The 21,540-nt window shown below is 40.2% G+C and overlaps 4 protein-coding genes across 5 annotated transcripts; 3 read left to right on the top strand and 1 right to left on the bottom strand.

The window, feature by feature from the left end:
• Positions 1-1,207: 1,207 nt before the first annotated feature.
• LOC18591285 (uncharacterized) lies at positions 1,208-3,925 on the top strand. Its single transcript, XM_088808781.1, has 2 exons — positions 1,208-2,569; positions 2,690-3,925. Exons 1-2 carry the CDS (start codon positions 1,208-1,210, stop codon positions 3,923-3,925), a joined length of 2,598 nt encoding a protein of 865 aa, XP_088664907.1.
• A 1,214-nt stretch (positions 3,926-5,139) lies between these two features.
• GA3 (GA requiring 3) lies at positions 5,140-8,913 on the top strand. Of its 2 annotated transcripts, none has more exons than XM_007017328.3 (8): positions 5,140-5,402; positions 5,545-5,705; positions 6,432-6,593; positions 6,706-6,846; positions 6,935-7,189; positions 7,306-7,467; positions 7,555-7,749; positions 7,868-8,913. In XM_007017328.3, exons 1-8 carry the CDS (start codon positions 5,243-5,245, stop codon positions 8,177-8,179), a joined length of 1,548 nt encoding a protein of 515 aa, XP_007017390.2. In that variant the 5' UTR covers positions 5,140-5,242; the 3' UTR covers positions 8,180-8,913. The 2 variants fall into 2 exon arrangements, with proteins under 2 accessions (XP_007017390.2, XP_017981469.1); XM_018125980.2 differs by having other exon boundaries at positions 5,328-5,402; positions 5,490-5,705.
• A 1,576-nt stretch (positions 8,914-10,489) lies between these two features.
• On the top strand, positions 10,490-11,824 carry LOC18591281 (Dof-type zinc finger DNA-binding family protein). Its single transcript, XM_007017326.3, has one exon. It carries the CDS (start codon positions 10,759-10,761, stop codon positions 11,491-11,493), a length of 735 nt encoding a protein of 244 aa, XP_007017388.2. The 5' UTR covers positions 10,490-10,758; the 3' UTR covers positions 11,494-11,824.
• Positions 11,825-14,194: 2,370 nt separating this feature from the next.
• On the bottom strand, positions 14,195-18,634 carry LOC18591280 (Transmembrane amino acid transporter family protein). Its single transcript, XM_007017324.3, has 5 exons — positions 17,895-18,634; positions 16,513-16,646; positions 15,596-16,023; positions 15,338-15,469; positions 14,195-15,040 (listed from the first exon to the last, which is right to left on the bottom strand). The coding sequence occupies exons 1-5, from the start codon at positions 18,275-18,277 to the stop codon at positions 14,555-14,557; spliced, it is 1,563 nt and encodes a 520-aa protein (XP_007017386.2). The 5' UTR covers positions 18,278-18,634; the 3' UTR covers positions 14,195-14,554.
• Between the last annotated feature and the right edge of the window lie 2,906 nt (positions 18,635-21,540).

Raw genomic sequence — 21,540 nt, 5'->3', positions numbered from 1 at the left:
ATTATGATATAATGGAAAAACTGTAGTGAAATAAGAAATACAGCATCGAGATTCAAATAAAGAAAGGAAGAAAAACAGGGAAAAAGACATGATTGGTGCTTTGAACAAATTTATTGTACAGACAATATCTCAGGGATAGAACCTCTCTATCTTCTAGAGTTTATTATAAAAATCATCTGATTCTTTGCTTTGATCCACTCAATAAAAATTTTGGACATGTTGAGTTGGATAGTGATCAATTGTTTTCTTGCTAAAAAACATTACGACTAGGAGGCAAATTTCCTTCCATGGTCCACACAAAACAACTTGGAATGGAAACAGACAAGAAAAAGGGAAAGAAGATCATAAAACAATGTAACTACTCCGAAATTTCCAAGTATCAAAGGTCCAAAAGAAAGATCAAATGAAATGTATCCATTGTTTCCAACACTGACATTTTCCTACTCCGAGGCTAGCTTCAGTTGGCTTGCAATGAAGCATGACACAAGTTCTTTTCAATTTCTTCAGCAAACAGTATAGTCGTTTGCTTGGTTCAGATTAGAAAAAGCCTCACTGACACTGTTGAGCAGCAGGTCTTTATTTGCTTCATGGTAACCGAAGGGACGACCTGGTTAGAGCAAATTTGGTTATAACCACTAGACAAACAGACAGCTTTAAAAGAATAGTGATTCAGGAATCTTTTCCCAGGTGGAAAGGCATCGAAATGAGAACAGCCAGTGCTTCTAAATCCCACGTCCACCCCTGCGTTGGCTGCCCGACGGTCACGTTTCACTGAAAGATCAGGAAGAAAAATGCCTATGCCACGATCGAAATGGGTGTGGTTCTATGGAAGTAACACCAAGCCAAGCCCAACCCAATTACCCAATGCTCTTGCCACAGCCTGTCTGTGCTGGTGCCTGGGTCCAGTTCAATTTAATGGCCCACAATTGTACAGTACTTATATAGGAAAATGTTTATTTCAGGGAAACAGAAAAAATACGTGATATCTCATCGCAACTGTCATGAATCAAATTTAGGCACTACAATTCCCAAATTAAGTTGAATAATAACAGAAACTTGTGGCAACCAAGAAAAACCAAAAGAGAGATTTTTGCAGAGCCTCTCAAATGGCCCTCCACACGTCTGGTTTTTTCTTTCAATAAAACATCCCCATGGTTCAATTTTGTAATGCCATTTCCTATTAGCAGCCTTGGGTCGCTCCAAGGTTATGACGGGCATGAAAACACTATCAACCATGCAGGCCTCGGGCTGCTTCCTAGCGCTTCTCCTTTTGTCTCTCTTGCCATCTTTCTCTTATGCTCTATCCGATTCCGAAGTTGCATTCATTGCTCGTCGCCAACTCTTAACTCTTCCTGAGAACGGTGATCTGCCTCATGATTATGAATATAATGTGGAACTTAATCTCACGTTTGAGAATTCCAGGCTCAGGCGTGCATACATTGCACTGCAAGCGTTGAAACATGCCATTTATTCAGACCCGCTGAAAACCACCCAGAATTGGAAAGGCCCGAAGGTTTGCAATTACAAGGGAGTTTTCTGCACACCGGCTGTTGACTATCCGAAGTTGATGGTTGTTGCTGGCATTGATCTTAACCATGCTGACATTGCTGGGTATCTCCCTGTTGAGTTGGGTCTATTGACTGATCTTGCTCTGTTTCACATCAACTCTAATAGATTTTGTGGAATTATTCCCAAAAGTTTCTCAAAGCTTATTCTTCTGTATGAATTGGATGTTAGTAACAACCGTTTTGTTGGCCCTTTCCCAGATGTTGTAATATCATTACCCTCGCTTAAGTTCCTTGATTTAAGGTACAATAATTTTGAAGGGGAATTGCCGTCCGAGCTATTTGAAAAGGAGTTGGATGCATTGTTCTTGAACAACAATAGATTTGTATCTAACATTCCTGAAACTTTGGGGTCTTCTCCAGCTTCAGTCATTGTGGTTGCCAACAACAAGCTCTCAGGTTGTATTCCTGACAGCATTGGCAAGATGTGCAACACCTTGAACGAGATTATCTTCGCGAACAACAACCTCTCTGGATGCTTGCCGTCTGAGATTGGAATGCTTAGGAACGTAACAGTCTTGGATGTTGCCTCAAACTCTTTCAGCGGAGTGTTGGCAAAGACATTTAAAGGGCTTGGAAAAGTTGAACACTTCGATGTTGCCCATAACATGCTGACAGGTTTTGTTTCGGACGACATTTGCCGCTTGCCAGGCTTGAACAACTTCACATTTTCTCACAACTATTTCAATGGTGAGGCTAAATCATGCGAGCCATCCAAGGGGAGGGGCATTGTGTTGGATGACACTAGCAATTGCCTGCCAGATAGGCCTAAGCAGAAGTCAGCCAAGGAATGTCATTCAGTAGTAAGCCGACCAATTGACTGCAGTAAGTCAAAATGTGGTGGTTCTTCGTCACGTCGTCCAAGTCCTCCGGCTAAGAAGATTTCGCCACCGTCACAAAAAGCAACATCAAAACCAGAACCACCAAAAGAACAATCGCCTAAAGAGCAACCTCCTGAGCCAAAACCAACCGTGAACCCACTTCCAAAACCTAGTCCAACCACCGTTCCTAACCCTCCAAAAATAGCAACACCACCACAAGTTCCGGTAGAAGAACCTCATGGTGAAGCACCTGTTAAAAGGCAGTGGTCTCCACCACAACAATCGCCACCAGCGGTTGTTCAGTCTCCAACACCACCAAAGCCTCTGGCCCCGGCATCAACACCAGAAGATCCCCATAGAGAATCACCCATTATATGGCATCGATCCCCACCTCTTCCGATACAATCACCACCACCTCCAGTCCACTCTCCACCGCCACCGGTCTATTCTTCACCACCACCACCACTAATAAGTTCTCCGCCACCTCCAGTTCACTCACCACCACCAACGCCTCTAGCCCCGGCACCAACACCAGATGATCCTCATAGAGAATCACCTATTAGTGTAAGGCATCCATCTCCACCACCTTCCATTTACTCCCCACCGCCATCAGTCTATCCACCACCAATAAGTTCTCCGCCACCTCCAGTTCACTCATCACCTCCAAAGCCTCTAACCCCGACACCAACATTAGAAGATCCCCATAAGGAATCACCTATTATATGGCATCCATCCCCACTTCCTCCAGTACAATCTCCAACGCCTCTCATCCACTCGCCATCGCCACCAAGCTGTTCTCCACCACCACCACCAGTAAGTTCTCCATCACCTCCAGTACACTCACCACCACCAAAGCCTCTAGCCCCAGCACCGACACCAGACGATCCCCATCGAGAATCACCCATTATTATAAGGCGTCAATCTCCACCACCTCCCATCTACTCCCCACCGCCACCAATATATTCTCCACCACCACCTGTACTCTCTCCTCTGCCACCTGTTCATTCACCACCGCCGCCACCACTAGATGATCCCCATAGAGAATCACCCATTATTGTAAGGCGTCAATCTCCACCGCCTCCCATCTACTCCCCACCGCCACCAATCTACTCTCCACCACCACCACCTGTACTCTCTCCTCCACCACCAATCTATTCTCTACCACCACCACCACCACCACCTGTACTCTCTCCTCCACCACCTATTCACTCACCACCACCAGTCCACTCTCCACCAGACGATCCCCATAGAGAATCACCCATTATCATAAGGAGTCAATCTCCACCGCCTCCCATCTACTCCCCACCGCCACCAATCTATTATCCACCACCACCTGTTCATTCACCACCGCCGCCACCACCAATCCACTCTCCCCCACCACCGGTTTTCTCTCCTCGGCCACCAATCCAATCTCCACCTCCACCTTCTCCTACTCCTGTCCCTGTCTTTGAGCCACTGCCAAACCAAGAAATAGTTCTGCCACCAAATCTCGGCTTCCAGTACTCATCACCGCCCCCGCCAATTTTCCCAGGATACTAATCGCTGCACTTCAGCTGCTTCCTTTTACTTTTGAATCCTTTTTATAGTTTTACAATCTTACAACATAAATTCACTTGTGTTAGTGTCGTAGCTGGTAAAGTAATTCAAAAAAAAATGAAAAAGTAATTCTCTGCAATTCAATATCCATCGGCAAATTGTATATCTGAAAATCTGAAAAAATCAGAGTGAAAGTGATGGCAACAACGTTGTCTCTTCAATCATTTCTGCTTGCTGGGTTCCTTTATTCCCTAACAACTGAAGAAGAAACTCAATTTTAGATAAAACAATGAACAATATTTGAAAAATTAAAGTCAGAATTTTATTTTTCTCATCAGCTTCCAAACTCATATTCTCATTCATGCATGCACGAGAAATCAATTTACTCACCATAACCATGCTATATTCTATAAGAATTATAAAAAATAAAACATTCATTTAAGAATTGTAATTACATTAAAGCAGGCTGTGGACATGTTGAAATTGTCACCACATGCAAATGGGATAACGATGACGTTTTGGGATCTCTTTCTTCTATTCGTTTGTGGTTCACTGGTTTGCATTCTTTATTGTTTGTAGTAACCATGTTTACTTTCGTTTCTCGAGGGAAAAAGAAAAATCCCACAAAAAAGACAAGAACTAAGTACAAAAAGGGGACAAGTGTTCGGTACGTGGTCCATTCGCACTTGGCAGTTGCCACCTGCTACTTGTCCAGTGTGCGTAGTATATATATGTATTATTCATTGATAAACAGTCCAGTAAGTAACAAGTTCCGAACTAACTCAACAATGGCATTTAGATATAGAAAGATCCCAAAGGTGGAGATGCCAAATTCTTCCCAAGAGTTATATGTCGCCATGCTGGATAACTTAATGCCCACGATGAACAATCAAAATGAAACTGGCCTAAAATAAATTAAAAAAAAAAAGAAAAGAAAAGAACAGCTTGGCGAATAATAGAGGGTTAACTTGTAAGATTGAGACAAGGCTTGGCTTGGGAAAGAAAGAAAAGAAAAAGGAAATGCTTTCAATGTCTTGGCCTCTCTTACCATTGGAGGAAGATGACAGCATGATTCTCCTTGTATTTTAGCAAACTTTAATATATTACCTTACTTTAATGCATTCTTTTTCGTCTTTATTTTCCAGCTTTGTCCATCACTACGGTTTCACTATATTAGTACTTTCACTCTGCGGTACTGGATCACTCCTTGCCACAAACCCCATCTCCATAAAACTTTTTTGTCGATATCTGAGTTGGTTTGCACATCTTTATCAGATAAAGAAATTGAAAAGAGAAAGCTTGCAGACTTGTAAAGTGAAAATGATCACCATGGCACGTATCATTCAGTATATACAAACTATGTCCTTTATCAACACCGTCGCTGTTGTTGGCCTATCTTTCTTGTTCTTCTTGGTTTTCCTTAAAAGATTTGTGCTATCGAGTCGCAAGATGGGATCTACCAGCCTTCCAATTGTCCCAGGTAACATATACCATCAGTTTTCTCTTCTTCCTGTTGAAAATCTTTTCTGGGGTTTCCTTTGTCTGCTCAAATCTTTGTTATTATCAGATTGAAAAATGAGATGGGATGAGATTTCAGATTTGTTATTATGGGCTTGGTGCAGAGGTACCCGGGCTACCGATTGTAGGAAATTTGCTGCAGCTGAAAGAGAAGAAACCTCACAAGACATTCACAAAATGGGCAGAGATATATGGACCAATCTTTTCTATCAGAACCGGGGCTTCTTCTGTTGTTGTTATCAATTCTCCAGAGACAGCCAAAGAGGTTAGCATTTAGCTTCGTTTGTGTTTTTTATCTTGGTCTCTCCATTTCTTCCATAGCCTGCACAAGATCATCATTGCTGTCATTTCACTCCTGAGAGCACGCAATCATGACTCCACAATTCCCAAATCACAATGCATGAAGGGTATTTTTGTATTTTGAAAAAAGTCCAACCTTACTAGTTTTCTAGGCTTGAATTTGGGTCAGTGGGAATGTTGAAGGAAATCGGTTTTCAATTTTTATATCCATGTTTTCATGACTCTATGGCCCAAAAGATTGGATGCCCCTATTTTGTTCAAAATTGGACTTGGCCCTCCGAAACCTGATTCTACTGACCTTGCCAAAAGATTTATGGTTGGGTTTGGGGTTAGAACTCCAAGCCTGCCTTGCTCATGCTCGACCTCAACTTTTCCTTTGAATCAAGACGGGCTCAGCGAAAACTTTCGTTTTTCATAGGACCCAGAAGCCTAACTAAACCTGGTCCTGGCCCATAGACATTTTGACGGATCAAAGGCGAAAGTCAAAAAACCCTGTTGCCTTTGAAATAGTGGTTCTAACTTCACTAAAATCAGTTCACTCAATCCTTTGATTACTTCATCTCAATGGTATGACCTCTGAAAATTGTATGCCTAAAATTAGTTTTACACTTTCACAACCATAATTGATCCACCTGTTAGTGAAGCGGTCCAAGTTATACTAACTTGGTTGCTACTATTGGTTCCTGTCCAGGCCATGGTGACTAGGTATTCATCCATTTCAACAAGGAAGCTATCCAACGCCCTGAAGATTCTGACTTTTGATAAATGTATGGTTGCAACAAGTGACTATGGCGAGTTTCACAAGATGGCGAAACGATATTTACTAACAAATACTCTCGGTGCAAATGCTCAGGTTTAATCAATGATCCTCTATTTTTATGCGTGTTTATGTACCATTGTCGTTTCAAACTTTGCCAAACTGAAGTCTGTTTTTCCACTGTTGATACTATTGATGTTATTCTTAGAGACGACACCGACACCATAGGGACGCTATGATCGAGAACATATCAAGTCAATTGCATGCTTTGGTGAATAATGATCCTCTCCGAGCTGTCAACTTCAGGAAAACATTCGAGTCTGAACTTTTTGGATTGGCAATGAAGCAAGTTAGTTTCTTTTATCTGTTCTGCTACTAGAAGAAAATGGAGCATTTGTTTGTGAATTGATGAGATAAAACATCCTGTTTATTTGCAGGCTCTAGGAGAGGATGTGCAATCAATTTATGTGGAGGAGCTTGGTACTACTTTTTCGAGAGAAGAGATACATAAAGTTTTGGTCATTGACATGATGGAGGGTGCAATTGACGTAGATTGGAGAGATTTCTTCCCGTACTTGAAATGGTTTCCTAACAAAAGTTTTGAGATGAAAATCCAGCAAAAGCATATCAGGAGGATGGCATTGATGAATGCCCTGATCAAGGAGCAGATGAAACGAATTGATTCAGGGGAGGTAGTCTCTTCTTGTGAGCTGAGTCATTGTCTTGCCTAATTTTCTGATGTTTTTCTTTTTCTTAAAATAAGTTTGCCTTTAGTGCCACTAATATAACTTGGCTGGATCAAGAACAGGAAGTCAATTGTTATCTTGATTACTTGTTATCTGAAGCAAAGACGCTTGCAAAAGAGCAATTAGCAATGTTGCTCTGGGAGACAATTATTGAAACAGCAGATACTACTTTGGTCACAACAGAGTGGGCCATGTATCAGCTTGCTAAAGATCCAACCCGGCAGGTTGTTTGAATCACTAAACTCTTTGTTCTAATTCCCTTCATTTTGGTTTTTAACCTGATTCTAAGTTTCTTGTTTCAAATTTAACAGGATCGTCTCTATCATGAACTGGAAAAGGTTTGTGGTTCTAACAAAGTTAAGGAGGAAAACTTTTCGCAACTCCGATACTTGGATGCCGTTTTCCATGAGACCCTCAGGAAGCACAGTCCAGCTCCTCTAGTTCCTTTAAGATATGTACATGAAGATACCCAAATAGGAGGGTACTATATACCAGCTGGAAGTGAGGTTGGTTTATATAATACACACAGACACACACATATAGATATCTGAAATTCCTTATTTCTTTTAAAAGAAAAAGATATTTAAGTAACTTTAACAGTTTTTGACACTATACTTTGAGCAGATTGCTGTTAACATCTATGGCTGTAACATGGACAAGAATCACTGGGAAAACCCCGAAGAGTGGAATCCTGAGAGGTTTCTTGATAAGAAATACGACCCTTTGGATTTGCACAAGACAATGGCCTTTGGAGCGGGAAAGAGGGCATGCGCAGGTTCTCTTCAGGCGATGTTGCTGGCTTGTGCAGCAATTGGTAGGTTAGTGCAGGAATTTGAGTGGAGACTGAACGATGGAGAAGAGGAGAAAGTTGATACAGTTGGGCTGACCTCTCAGAAGCTGCATCCACTGCTTGCAATCCTAAAACCCAGAAATTAAGTGGGAAGATCCTCAGCTTTCTTAGTTTCCATTTAGGATTGATATATTAAGCCTCTTTCATGCACAATCTCTGAACTGCTTTGGACTGGACATATCACAGCTTAATCGCTGCAGCAAAATGATTAGGACTTGAGCTATAATGACTATCAAATCTCCACTGTGCGAGAACTTGTTGATTTAACTTATGCTTCGGTGGAAGAAATTAGAAATTATAAACTTATTGGATAAAGAACAAAAGAGTTTACTTTGGTGGATGATCAAGGTATTACAGAGTAGCAAATTAGCTATGTAATGCAAAAAACTATTGCATGCCTTTAGTTCCGGACCAAATAATTACTTCATCATTAGAGATGGAGACTACATTCTATGAGTGGTATATACTTGCATAGGGAGATGAATTCTAACATTATATCGTTCAGCATCATATCCCCCGAATGCCCATTTCTGAACCTGTTGCCCTGTCCTTTTCATTTGTGAACCTCAGGCTAAGAGGTGTGGGTTGGTTTTGTGCCATTGAAAGAGTTATGTGAAGCTGCAACCACACAAATAGGAGGATTAGCGTTTGTGGGGCCTCATAATGGGAGGATCGTTGAACCATCCCATAACTACCGGGATGGCGGGAGCCATGACCAGTTCTTGATGTGGGCCTTTTGGCTTTGTAACGGACTGAAAACAATGTGAAGTCAGATGGAAGTGTTTACACACTCTTACCCGTTGAATAATTCGCTTTCACACCACCCTGTCTTGCTTGCGTTACAATAATCCTGTAACTTCTGTTACTTAAACATTAATGCACACCCCGCCAAAGTCAAAAGAGTTGTTGTGAAAGAAAGCCTGTCATGTAGGCTTGAAAACCCTGGTGGGGTGGCTACAGTATTGGGCTTTCAGTTGCTTAGACAATTTCAATTAGGTAGTTTTGGTTAGAATTGGAGGGCCCCTAAGAAACGTTCCCACATTAGCCAGGAATAGAAAGGGCAAAAATGCAATGGAAACTGGGCATGAGAGAAGGTCGGTGGTGTACTTTGGTCCTGATGAGGGTCATACAGGTAGTCTGGGCAGTCAAAAACAGGTCTGAGCCAAAGGAAATTCACATTATACGCACCCAGGAACTGATAGAGACAAGAGGAGGGAAAATCTTGGGACTAAGTCACCAGAATAGAGTCCCTCTTCGGGCTGACTGCTGCTGGACGCTGGAGCCGCACGCGTGCTTGGCTATTAACAGTAACCACCACTCTCTATCCACCACGTGTCTCGTTCAGCGGTCAACTGTCAAGGGACCCAGCCCTTCTTGACTCCTGTCTGCAGTAGTGGCCACGGCAGGGAAAACCCAGTCTCTGGACTCATCCTGCGCTATCCAAAAGGACGGTCAGGGCCGGGTTTGAGACCAGGTCAAGTCAGGTCCCCAGAACAAGACAAGTCCATGCCTATTTGCCAAAAACCAGACTTAGCCAATAATCTACTGTCCAGTAAGAATTTTGACAAAATGTTGACTCATGATGAAAGAATGATTGTGTACATATACACCATACATGGGGTGAATACTTTGGAACATGAACAAAAGATAAAGTTGTAAGTAGAAAAAAGCAAGGAAGAAATGGAGGAGAGAGGGGCAAAATCAAAGGAGCAGAGATCACGGCAACCGAGAAATCCGGCTAACTGGCAAGTGCAGAGAGTGAGTAGGGGGGGTCGTAGGCACCCAGCAGGCAAACCCAATTATTGTTTCCCACGCTGCACGACATCAATAATGTTGTCGGTCCTCTTCTAGTATTTTACTACTGCTGCTTCTCTTACATTGTACATGACATGCTTTCTCTCTCTCTTTTCACCCATCTTTGACGGTTGTTTAAGCCGACTCTCCCCTGACAGAGGCTTAAGTTAATCCCTCGTCTCTATAATTAATTGGCAAAATTTGGTTAATGGTTGCAAATGGTCATCCAGATTCATTCACATTGGCAAACAAAACACTCAAGTCAAGGGGTTGTAAACGTAAGCAGAAGCATGCTGTCTAAGTCTAAACAAATCCCAACTAGTGACACTTTCTTCCTCATCGTGGCCCGCCGCCTGGTCTCAAAACCAAGAAACAATTGGTGAAAGAAAAACCATTAAAAATTCAGGACTGTAATTCCATTATCTACTGCAGCATTTTATAATTAAGCGTTTGTTAAACAGTTGTAATAAATAACTTCCTAAAAGGCTAAAACTAATTGTAAAAGGCTCACAGCCTGACATGGATTGGAACAGACAAAGGAAAGCCGAGCCAAGCTTTGAGCGGCTATAAACATCGTACATAAACATAAGGCACCGCCTTATAAGCTGTTTGGTGTTGTAGCACAGTAGCAGTGAAAAAGCCATTATTTATTTATTCAGGTTTCTCAATTCCTCTTGCCTATGCTTATCCCTTCCCACCCCAATCCTACATTAACAAAAGCCTCAGATGTTGTCTCTTGTGTAACTCCCAAAACATCTCTCCCCTTTTCATTCTCTCTCAAAAATCTTCTCGTTTCTCTCTTTTGTCTTTTTCTCTGTCAAAAGAAAATAACCATTATTTCCCACACACAGACACCTCGTCTCTAACAAAAATGCCTACTGATTCCGGCGACAGGCGTCCGGTTCGAGTCCCAGGAACCATTGGTTCGCACCCACCACCCAAGCTTACTGAGCCACTTCCATGTCCGAGGTGTGACTCGACCAGCACCAAGTTCTGCTACTACAACAACTACAACCTCTCTCAGCCTCGCTACTTCTGCAAGTCGTGCCGCCGTTACTGGACTCAAGGTGGAACTCTCCGAAACGTTCCTGTTGGTGGTGGGACCCGCAAGGCCTCCAAGCGCTCTCGATGTTCTTCCGGGTCTTCTCCTTCCGTTGCAACTTCTTCTTCTTCATCGAGCGTCACGCATGAGGTTGAGTCTATGCCTATGGCTGCTGCCAACCCTGTCTCGGTTATGCCTGGACCTGGAGTTAAACCTGAAATGGGTTTGGCTGACGTGAATTTGAATGAAAGTGTGGATCTTCCTGTGAATGGAAGCTTCACTTCATTCTTGAACTCTCAGGGAGAAGGGTACTTATCACTTGGTGGATACGGGTTTGGAGCTGGTTCAGGGTTTGATGGGGTCTGGGGATATCCTGGAAATGGTTATCTTGGAGGTTTCAGTGGTGGGGGCAGTGGTGGACCTGGTGGTGTCATAGGTGGAACTACTGGGTGCAATACATGGCAAACAACGAACGATGTTGAAGGTGGCGGAGGGTTAGCTGATGGGGATTGCTTTGGTTGGCCAGGTCTTGCAATTTCTGCACCAGGGAAAGGTTTGAAGTGAAAAGGATTCTGCCATTTCGAGAAAAAAAGGCTTTGTCTTTTACTGTTTTATGGATTTTTGCCTCTTGGGTAGTGTCTGGGGAGTTTGCTGGTTAGTGGTGTTGTCCGTTTTATTTTTTTTAAGTTCCTAGTTGTCTTTTCCTTTGGTGGGTATAGAGAGAAAAGATTATAGTAGAATAGAAGATGACTGTTGATCAATGTGTCATCTCTTGGGTAGTGGGTTTCCATGTTCTTAGAGTTTTGTTTCTTGAATGACTCTGTAAATCTCTGGTGTCTTGAATACTTTTGCACTGGGAAAGAAATGAATGAAAAACGACAGTTTTGCAGCTCAAGTTCTACACTACAGCAAAATCCTAATGCTAGCATTTCTTTTTTTCCCTGTTTTCCTCTCTTTGGAAATGGTGGTTTCCCATTGCAAGCAGAACACCCTGAGTGACACGTATGTTATTTGAGTTTCGATTTTCGAAGAATGTCTGCAGGTTTCAGTTACCAACTACTCAACCACTAGTTATAATCACTCCAAAGAGGATGTTTGGTTTCGAATGGCATATGAGCTGATCTAGCAAAAGCTTTCCAAGCTAAAGCTGATCTAGCAAAAACTTTCCAAGCTATCTTCGTTGGCTTCATTAGAGCTTCTACCCCGCATGAGCTTTGGCTGCACCACTTCCTTCTCAAATTAATCAGCAGTGCCGATTCTGCCACTCTCAATAAATATCAATCGGGTTTGAGTATTTGACTCCTTTTTCCATGCCTCCAATTCCAAATATGGTAGATTAATCAAAGAATGGTATAATATTTGAGCCTGCAAATCACGAATTCAACAGAAGGACAAGAAGGCAGCAGGTGGACCAGGAATGCCATGGAATGTAGAATGATACCCAGAGAGAAAAAATATGTTCACCTCTTGGTCTAGTTTTGAAAAAAAATTGATTGCTGCCTCTGAGTGACATCCTACCAACCAAGGGACCGTTTCAGAAGCATCTTGTTCATATCTTGCCATTAGTGGAAAAGTTATTGCTTTCATGTCCCCACATGGGTTTATTGCACGTTTTTGAGTTGAACAATCGCCTTCTCCCCCTTTGACAGCTTTTCAGTAGGCAAAAAATTCCTCTCGGCAAAACTCTTCTTCTTTTGGAAGGTGGAATTTCAAACCTGAAAAACATTACCATGATCCCATGCCTAAGCCATAATCCTACCTGCGACCTAATCATAATATCGTATGATGATGCTTCATACTGTAAGCTGTAAATTGACTAGAGTTTTAAGATTTAAGAAACCCAATATGCTTTTGCATGTGAGAACAAATGGGATGGCCCTCTGACTAGCACGGTTGTTTCAGTGCTATTGGATTCGAAATAACACTAAGAGAATGGACCATGTTTCCTGGTTCTTTTTTTTTCTTTTTACTTGATGGGGAAGAGATGACAGATCATTAGGTCGGTGGTTAATAATTTGAAATACACATTGCACAGAAGTACTTATTATCCTATTTTAAATTACTATCTTATGTTGCCAAATTCCATACGCTTTTTGACCTATACAATGATGATAACGAAGCAGGAGGGGGAGGGGGAGGTCAATTATGCCTTGAATCATTTTCCCTTCGTGCCTTTCCTTTAGGGATAGTGGCAGGTTGGATATCAATGCAGTAGCCAGATTGAAATGCATTTAATATGTACACACATTGCATTCTTGAAATGGGAAAGATGCAACTTTGTCAGGTGGATTCATCATTCCCATCATCTTTGTGGGGATTGTTGTTAGCCCCACCATACATAACTACATAAGACACATTCATTCCTTTTTCAGTACTATGTAGACTATGATTTTAATAATAAAAATAAATTATAAAAAAAAATGCATGAAGGTGGAGACCTGTCTTTCCAGGATCCATTCATTTCCGTTGCCGCTCAACCTACTTTAAAAAAATAAGAAAGCTGTTTATGGCTGAAATCAGAATCTAAAATGCAACCCACTTTTGATAATCCTGAGACAGAAAACTGAAGATTTTAGAATGTTCCAGCCTTCCAGGTTGTTGTCCATTGGTGACGACAAACCCATCTCTTTTAAACCAGAAGGGGCTTCAAATTTGTTCCCTTTATTGGCGATTTCTTTTCTTTTTCTTTCTTTCTTTATGTTAGGTATGCTTCCCTGCAGAAAGGACAGTGACAGTGAAACCTTAGTTACTATGTCTGCATGCGCATTCGAACATGCTGTCCCCGCAATTGACGGGTTCATTAACCTTACCAAAATGATAGTTTCCCCTACCATGATGGTTCTACAGTGCTTTGATTACAATCAATTTGCTTCATAATGATGTCAACATGATAATTACATGCCATTTCATTACCACCAATTTGCTTGACAAGAAATGTTTCAGCACTTTGGTTTCTTACAATCATACAGCAGCAGGCGGTAGAGGGACTTAGGGAGAAGGAATTCCACGATGGAGTGCTAATAATAGCTCTTAATTATGAATTCATTGGGGCGGGGGGAGAGCAGCGCTCTCCTTTCATTGCCACCTGGACCCTGTGAAAACCTGATACCTCCATTGTGCAACCAGGGCTGCGGTTTTACATTAAAACGACTAATGAAATTAATTGGTGGATTAAGTTGCTATCATGGCCACCTAAGTCCAAAGTCATGGTCTGTTACAAAGTCAGTAGTATGTTTTCAGAGAAAAGTAACAATGTAATATCATAGAAAAAAACCAAACATTTTGCTTTTATGTGATTGATGAAACAGAATACAGCAGATCAATAAATACCCAAGGCATACTTTCACAAACTGAGGTGCTCATAATTACAAAACTTGACTCTTTCATTGTTATAAGACTGGAAGGAAAGAACTCAAGAAAACGCAAGGAGCCTAAGAAAGAACCTTTCAGGATGTAGTTCAAGAGGAGCCTGCCATCCAATCTTAAACCATGCATCATGAAATATATATATATATATATATATAAAAGTGTTCTTTTTGCTGATATTGAAACATCAACAGGACATATGGCTATCCATAACTTCTGCAGAAATCCAAAAGCCTGTCTTTAGCTGTTCTTCATCTTCTTAATTGGGTTTGAAGAATTTCAACTTAAGCCCATTGTTGACCATACTCCACACACCACCAATGGAGAAGGCCAAGCTGAAGGCAATACCCAGCCAGCCCAGGATCCAGTTGAAATACCAATTGAAGCTGTATTTTGTGGGCCTTTTTATAAGAACCCACATGAAACAAGGGTAAGCAAATGTGACCGGAAGAGTGAGTCCTCCTAACAGTCCAGCAAGACTTGAAAGGAATGGGAGTGCCACCCCTATGAAGAAGGAGACAAATCCATAGAAAACGCGAAAACCAGATCGAACCCAGATTGAGCAAGGGCGGTTTGTACGGCTTGTATACCCTGCTTCAAAGCTATCAAAAACTGGCATTGAATATATCTGGAAACTGCTCAGACAGTTGAACACCACAAGAAGAAAAGTCAGAGCAAGAAGTCCTCTTGGAATGTCGTGACTGTGAAATGCATACAGTGCACTGAGGATCCCTCCTGAAGGCATCTAAATCAAGTGAAAGAAGTGCAACAATCAATAGCTTGACATGATTTGGAAGAAAGAATATACAATTCATTAATCGCAATCAAATAGCGACTACTATATAAAACTATAAATGATATTAATATCTCATAGTTTTATCATCCTCTTTCGACATCAACTGAAATAAAAGAGAACACTCCTTCAATAATGAATGAATTAAAGTGGAAGGGTGCTGTATAGTTCTTCTGTTTGCTTTTTAATTCGTCAAGCGCCTCTGTGATTGAAGGAAGGTGATAATTAGTATAAAGTCAGATTACTTACGAGGTTTCCGTAAGCCCAAAAACCTCCAATGGCAACAGGGAACAGGCACATGGCAATGAAGAAATATGCAACCTTGGCTCCTCTCCACATAGGCACATGAGCTGGGTGCTTAAATGTTGATGGCATAGTTGCCTGAAACAAGCCACGTAAAGCTCCCTTAGATAAACTGAATGACCATTTCTTATAAGAAATGACATTGAAACTAGTTTAACGACAATGAAAGAAGTAGATCCTATCAGTAAATTGAACAGTATACACCTGAATCTCTAAAACTAAATTGTGGCCTCTGAATGCAAAGGCTACAATCCCAAGTGCATTCATGACTGAGAAGAAAGTAGCAGCAGAGGATGGCAGTGAAAGAGGCTCATAAGAGATTGTTGGTGGCCTTTGTTGGCTAACAGAGAGCACCCACACCATAGTGGAGTAAGTGATGGCTGTCACGGCTCCTACTAGAGAGAGCCCTGCAATTGAATTAAGATTGGGGAGCTGAGATAGAACAATGCACAATGAAGTGAACACCAGATACCACTCGACTGTTGTTAGAGGATTTGACGAACAGATAGGGCCACAAACAATCTGGAAGAATAATTTCATGGTCTCCCCTCCTATGAGAATCAAAGCAGTTGCAGTTCCTGCTGATAAATATACTGTTGGGAAGAGAGCAAGCCAAACTCCTAATCTTTCTCCTGCAAAATTAAGAAAGACATTGCATCAATTCAATTTGATATGGTGCATAAAGTTAATTTACTAGAAATTCTCTCCTAAGGTACCCTCCAATCCTATTCACAGGTTTGTTACTTGACCAAATTCCAGTTTTATGGAAATAATCTGTGAGGCTTTGAAATACAGTAATACATATGTTGAAAGGATCATCCCAATTATTTAAATTTCTATGTTTCCTAAGGTTTACAAACGGCAGAAATTAAGGAATTTGTGAAACTCAACGGCAACGCCAGAGCAGTATAACAGGATAACTGTAGCATTTGACATGAAAGCTCAACTTGCAACAATAGCTTCAAGTATTCATGACAGACATTAATGTCTATACATTTTAACTGTTGTTCTTCTATTTTCCATTTACATGACTTGTAACTAGATTGCTGTCGGTAGAGAGTTAATCAAACAGATAAGTATTGAATATATATATAGTGCAGGGTTTAAGCATCTGTTCTCACCAAAAGCTGCTTGTGCGAGCTCCACATATCTATTGTACCTCTTTCCTGGAACAGCTTCATGTAACTGAACCAGAATCCATAGAGTGTAAAGTTGCCAACAGTAGGCTATAGTTAAGGACAATATACCCCAACTCCTACGCAAACAACCACGGGAAGCAAAAATCAAGTTAACAGTACTCAGGAAATAAAAAATCTCCCATATCATTTCAAAATCTTTGTTTTACTCTCCTAGTTGCTTTTACAATTATTGCATCTACAGAGTATTGGACAGGAAGCTCTACCCCAAATGAATCCAATGAACATTATTTTCAGACCAAGCCACATGTAAATGAAGGACCTTAAAGAACAAACTGACCCGTTCTGGATTTCTTTTACATTCTATCAAAGATTGGTTAATCCTTCTTTCCCAAAATTTGCAGCTGCAGCCTGTTTTTTTTTTTTTTTCAAAATCTAATCAAGAAAACACCTGATTGACCTGAACTGTGGGTCTTTTCTTTTCTTCAAACTTCAAAGAACATAACATATTTTTCCCATAGGCTGGAAAGATTAAAATTTTAAAAAATATTCCTCTATGATTTCAAAACATTAAAGGCAGCATAGTTTATTCTTGCAAACATGCTTATCAGCTTGATATGATGCTGTACAAAATCATGAGAAATGGATATCATGAACCAGCAGGAAAGGGGCCCCTCCAACTTAATCCCATAAAAAGAATCAGAAAAACCAAGTGGACCCGGCAGATCTTAATCTCTAGAATAATTCAACTTGTGAAAAATCACGAGATAACCAATAAGGATATGACTTGCACTTTTTTCTTTCCAATTCGAATCTATGATAGTTAATTCTAAAGAAGATAGTAAAGGATAACTAGGTAGGACCACACCCACTTAATCTTTAGTCAAATTCGGTGACTGCGTGTAAAGGGAGAAACAGAGTGACTTTCACCCAAAAAAGAAAAAAGAATGACAGTCACCTCAAAGGGACAAAAGCAATAAATGTGATATTGTGAAAAAAGAGTATGTAGATTCTTTTCCTAGGTGATAAAAGCTGTACAATGTGGAAATAAACTTGCAAGAAAATGAAACAGTGGGTGAACAACATCCAGCTTCAAACTAACGTAATGAAAAACCATTAATAATCAGCAATACCAGTATATAAACACTAATGCTTTTGCCAGAAATGAGTCTGTTCTGTTTCTATACTTGTCATTCCTTATATAGTTAGAGGTCTCTATTAGCTCAGTTCTGACGTTAAATATAGAAATAACATGCAATGCAAGTTCTAAATAAAGATTAAATATGGAAGCTTGGTTCTTCCAAAAAAAATATGGAAGCCTGGTAAGTATTAGAGAAGGCGCTTTAGATAAAAAAAAATGTCCATACCAGCCAAGAAAAGCAAAAGCAACAGGCAAGACCAGAGCTTGGAAGCCAACCCCAGCATTCAGATTATGAAATGCGGCGTAATGAGCGTTCCCGTTGCGTGATTCAGTGATGGGAAGCCAAGCGTCTTGAGGGTTAAGCTTAGTGAGATGACCCACTTCTTCCAAGTAACCTTTCATATTGATCAAAACCCTCTTCATCGGAGTCCCTATGGGACTCAAGAACCTGGGAGAGATAAACGACGTCGGCGTCCATGCTGTCGACGACTTCGCCTCCTTAGAAGCCGGCCTCGGTGACCTCTGCCCTGACGGCGTCTGTATCTCCGGCGTTGACACCCGTGGCGTCGCTGGAATCGATATCAACTCAGTCTCTGGCCTCTCCTCCATGGCTTGAAATTGCAGAGTGAATAACCTTCCTTCTCGCTCTTCTTATTCACTTTCCTCTGCAGCTAAAAATGAACTGAGTACTAGAAGAAATAATGGAGGCTTCTTCGTCGCTTCTCTCTTTGTTCCTAGTGGCTTTGGTTTCAGCTCACCTTCAGAGTTGAAGTACGTGAAAATGGAAACAAAAAGAACAGGAGTGTAGCATCAGAATTTGCACATCTCTAATCACCACCGTTGATCAACAGACACAAAAAACGATTTGACGGCTGTGATGCAGTTCTTAATCTTTTATCAAGCTTGTAAGCGCTAAATCAGATGTGATGCTGACGGGTATGATTTTGATTGATGGGCTGAGTGGAAGTAACATGAGAGGAATACATATAGTAACGTTTATACATACAGTGAGTTTGGGGTAGTGATTGTGTGTGGGAGGGCCACTGGAGCTCATTACGGAGATGCTTTAAGAGTCCAGTCAGTCAGTCAAAAAAACCCAGACTGTCCGACTTTGATGAAGTGTTTCCAATAGTTTTTCTTTTGGTGGGTCCACGGTTCATCTCCTGATTTTACGGTTACCGTGGGCCAGCAGTGAGTCACGCGATGTCGGGCGCGTTAGGATGAAATTAACGTTGTTGAGCAGCTTGGCGTGAAATTCTATTTTTGGTAGGGGGGAAGGTTTTAGCTCCAAAGTTGTATGCAAAGACTGTTTTGACTGATGAGCTTAATCCCTTTGTCCCTTGTCTCTGAATCTTTCTCAGCAATGATTACATAACCAGACCGGTCCTTGAACCGGTTCTTCACTTTCAGTTCAATTACACAGTCAAAAGCCGAACATAATAAAATGTCATAAAATATATTTTTTGAATTAAAAATACAATTTAATAACATTTGTATAAACCAGAATATAAACGGGTATATGTTTTGAATCAAATTTCTTAGAATTATTGCCAATTGCCAAGCTGCCTTCCTTCCATGATTACATGAGATTGCTTTTGACTTCTCTTTGGTAATTATACCCAAAGGAGTCAATGAAGCATGGAATTAGAAAGAGGAAGAGAAAGCATGCTTATGTCTAATTTTCATAAGCAGTTCCTGAAAAATCTTGATGAGTAATTCCATCATTGTGCTCTTTTATACCCTTTAGCATAAAAAAGTTAAAACAAACAAGAATCAAGTACGTGTTGGAACCAATCATTTGACCTTGACAAAATTAGAATCGGTAACGTTATTTTCTGGCTTTATTCAGGGAGGGAAAAAATAAAAAGGACGCGCGTGGGAAAGGAAGGCAAAGGGGATTATGCCTGCAAATGGTCCTACAACCCATCGACGTCTGTGTGGCGGTAACTTTGAAAAATGTGGGACTACCAAAAAGAGCGAAAAGTGTCAGTGTTTACCGACACTACCACGTGCCACCCGTCTCCCTTGGCTCCAAATGTTTTGCCCCTTTTTGATAATTAACCGCGCGTGGCCTCCGAAACTATATGTTTTGTGGCTTAGCTTAAACCCTACGATTAGATTAGTACTAGTAATTATATAATAACAGCATGCTTAATTATGTTTGTGGTATAGCATGCGGTAGATTTTACCCTATTAATCATCATAATAATACCCAAAGTATAGTCTTAGTTAGCATGTAATTTTTGATGGACCGTCAAATATATATATATATATATTTTTTGAATAATTTTAAGCGAAGGTAGGGAACTGGACCTCCCCCCGCCGAAAGGAAAGTCGAGAGTCGACGCTAGTGCCTTCTTTTCCTCTTCCGTTTCTCAAGAATGTATGTTACAAATGAAATATTGGTTATGGTCCCCCGTTGTATTGGTTCTTTTTTAATCCGATGAACACCTCATGCCACCAACCGAGCTCGGAAAAGTGCATTAGAAAAATTGCATCAAAAAGGATCCTTGTGATCACGCGCATATATCTCGAATTTCCTTATTTATTTTTTTAAAAAAATTAATTTGATAAAATATATAACGTTTGTATTTATATACGTGATATTAAAATTTTTCTCATATTATTTTTAAAAATGTTTGATGTAATATTCTTTCTCATTTAATCTAATTGTCTTCAATTATCTTACCTGCTTCTCTTGCAGTGTCTATGTTTGTAAACTTTTCAACACCTTTTTATTTATTCGATATAAGATCGAAACACTTGATGTGATATTTTGCACTTTACTTAAATAAAAAATCATGACTTTCTCTTTAGCTAGGGTCCATAATTCTTTCTTTTAACTCATGCAAAACGTGAAAAAGTTCATCTTCATCATAGATTAAGAATGGAAAATAAAAATAAAAAGAATAAATTAACTAAATATCATAATTATACAAAGACAAAATCCACTTTACCCATCACCTTTAAAATTAACTTGACATATAAGAGTAACACCAAATGTAAAGAAAGGAAAATGTTGGGTTTTCCTGTCCTTTCGCAGAGATCCATAGAGTCAAACTTCATTTAGTGTTGGGCCTGCTTTGATGAATTTGGGCCTTTTCCTATGCATATGACCACCAAATTTCCCTTTCCATATTCAAATCAGTCCACTTATTCATGCGCTAATACAACTAACTTACATTTTTAGCCAATGTGTAAATGAAACGAAGACAAAGACGAAAGCAATTCGATTCTTACTTTGAATCATGTCTTTGTCTTGTCGTCCTTTATTGTAATGTAAAAATATATATATACTCTTTGTCAAAAATTGAATAAAAAATATTGACATCACGTGACAACTGATAATTTGATATTTTTTAACTTTTTATCAAGGAAATTTTCATTTGAAAAATTGTTAATGTCGTCTCTTATTTTGCTTTTATTTCTTCTAAACAATGTTTTTTTTTTCTTATGGAGACTTACTTTCGATTGTTTTCACATTGAGGTTCTAATATGAATAATTAGAATATATTTGAAATTAAAACTTTCTTTTAAGAATCATATAATACTCTCCAACTTCAATTTAAAAAAAAAAAGTCATAAATTTTATATTAAAATAAGATTAATATTTAAATAAATATATTATTTTCAATCTGGAAAACATTTAACGTATAATAAAATTAAAATAGATAATACTTTATAAATTAGTTGGTGTGCATTGTTGTAGTCAAAGAACTTCATCGGGTCGGATATGCAGACATAAAGGAACCATTACCACTTCAGCCTACATCAGCTTAGCCCACGAACGGGTTGGGTCACAACCAAGACCGAGCTGGATAATGTTTCTATAGCTCGTGCGCAATGACTATTGAGGATATGCCGTGGTCAAG

The sequence above is a fragment of the Theobroma cacao genome, chromosome 8 (genome assembly GCF_053813885.1).
Source record: "Theobroma cacao isolate CCN51 chromosome 8, ASM5381388v1, whole genome shotgun sequence".
Classification (NCBI taxonomy): Eukaryota; Viridiplantae; Streptophyta; class Magnoliopsida; order Malvales; family Malvaceae; genus Theobroma; species Theobroma cacao.
The sequence above is the reverse complement of the archived record's forward strand: the minus strand, read 5'-3'. Positions and strand labels throughout refer to the sequence as shown.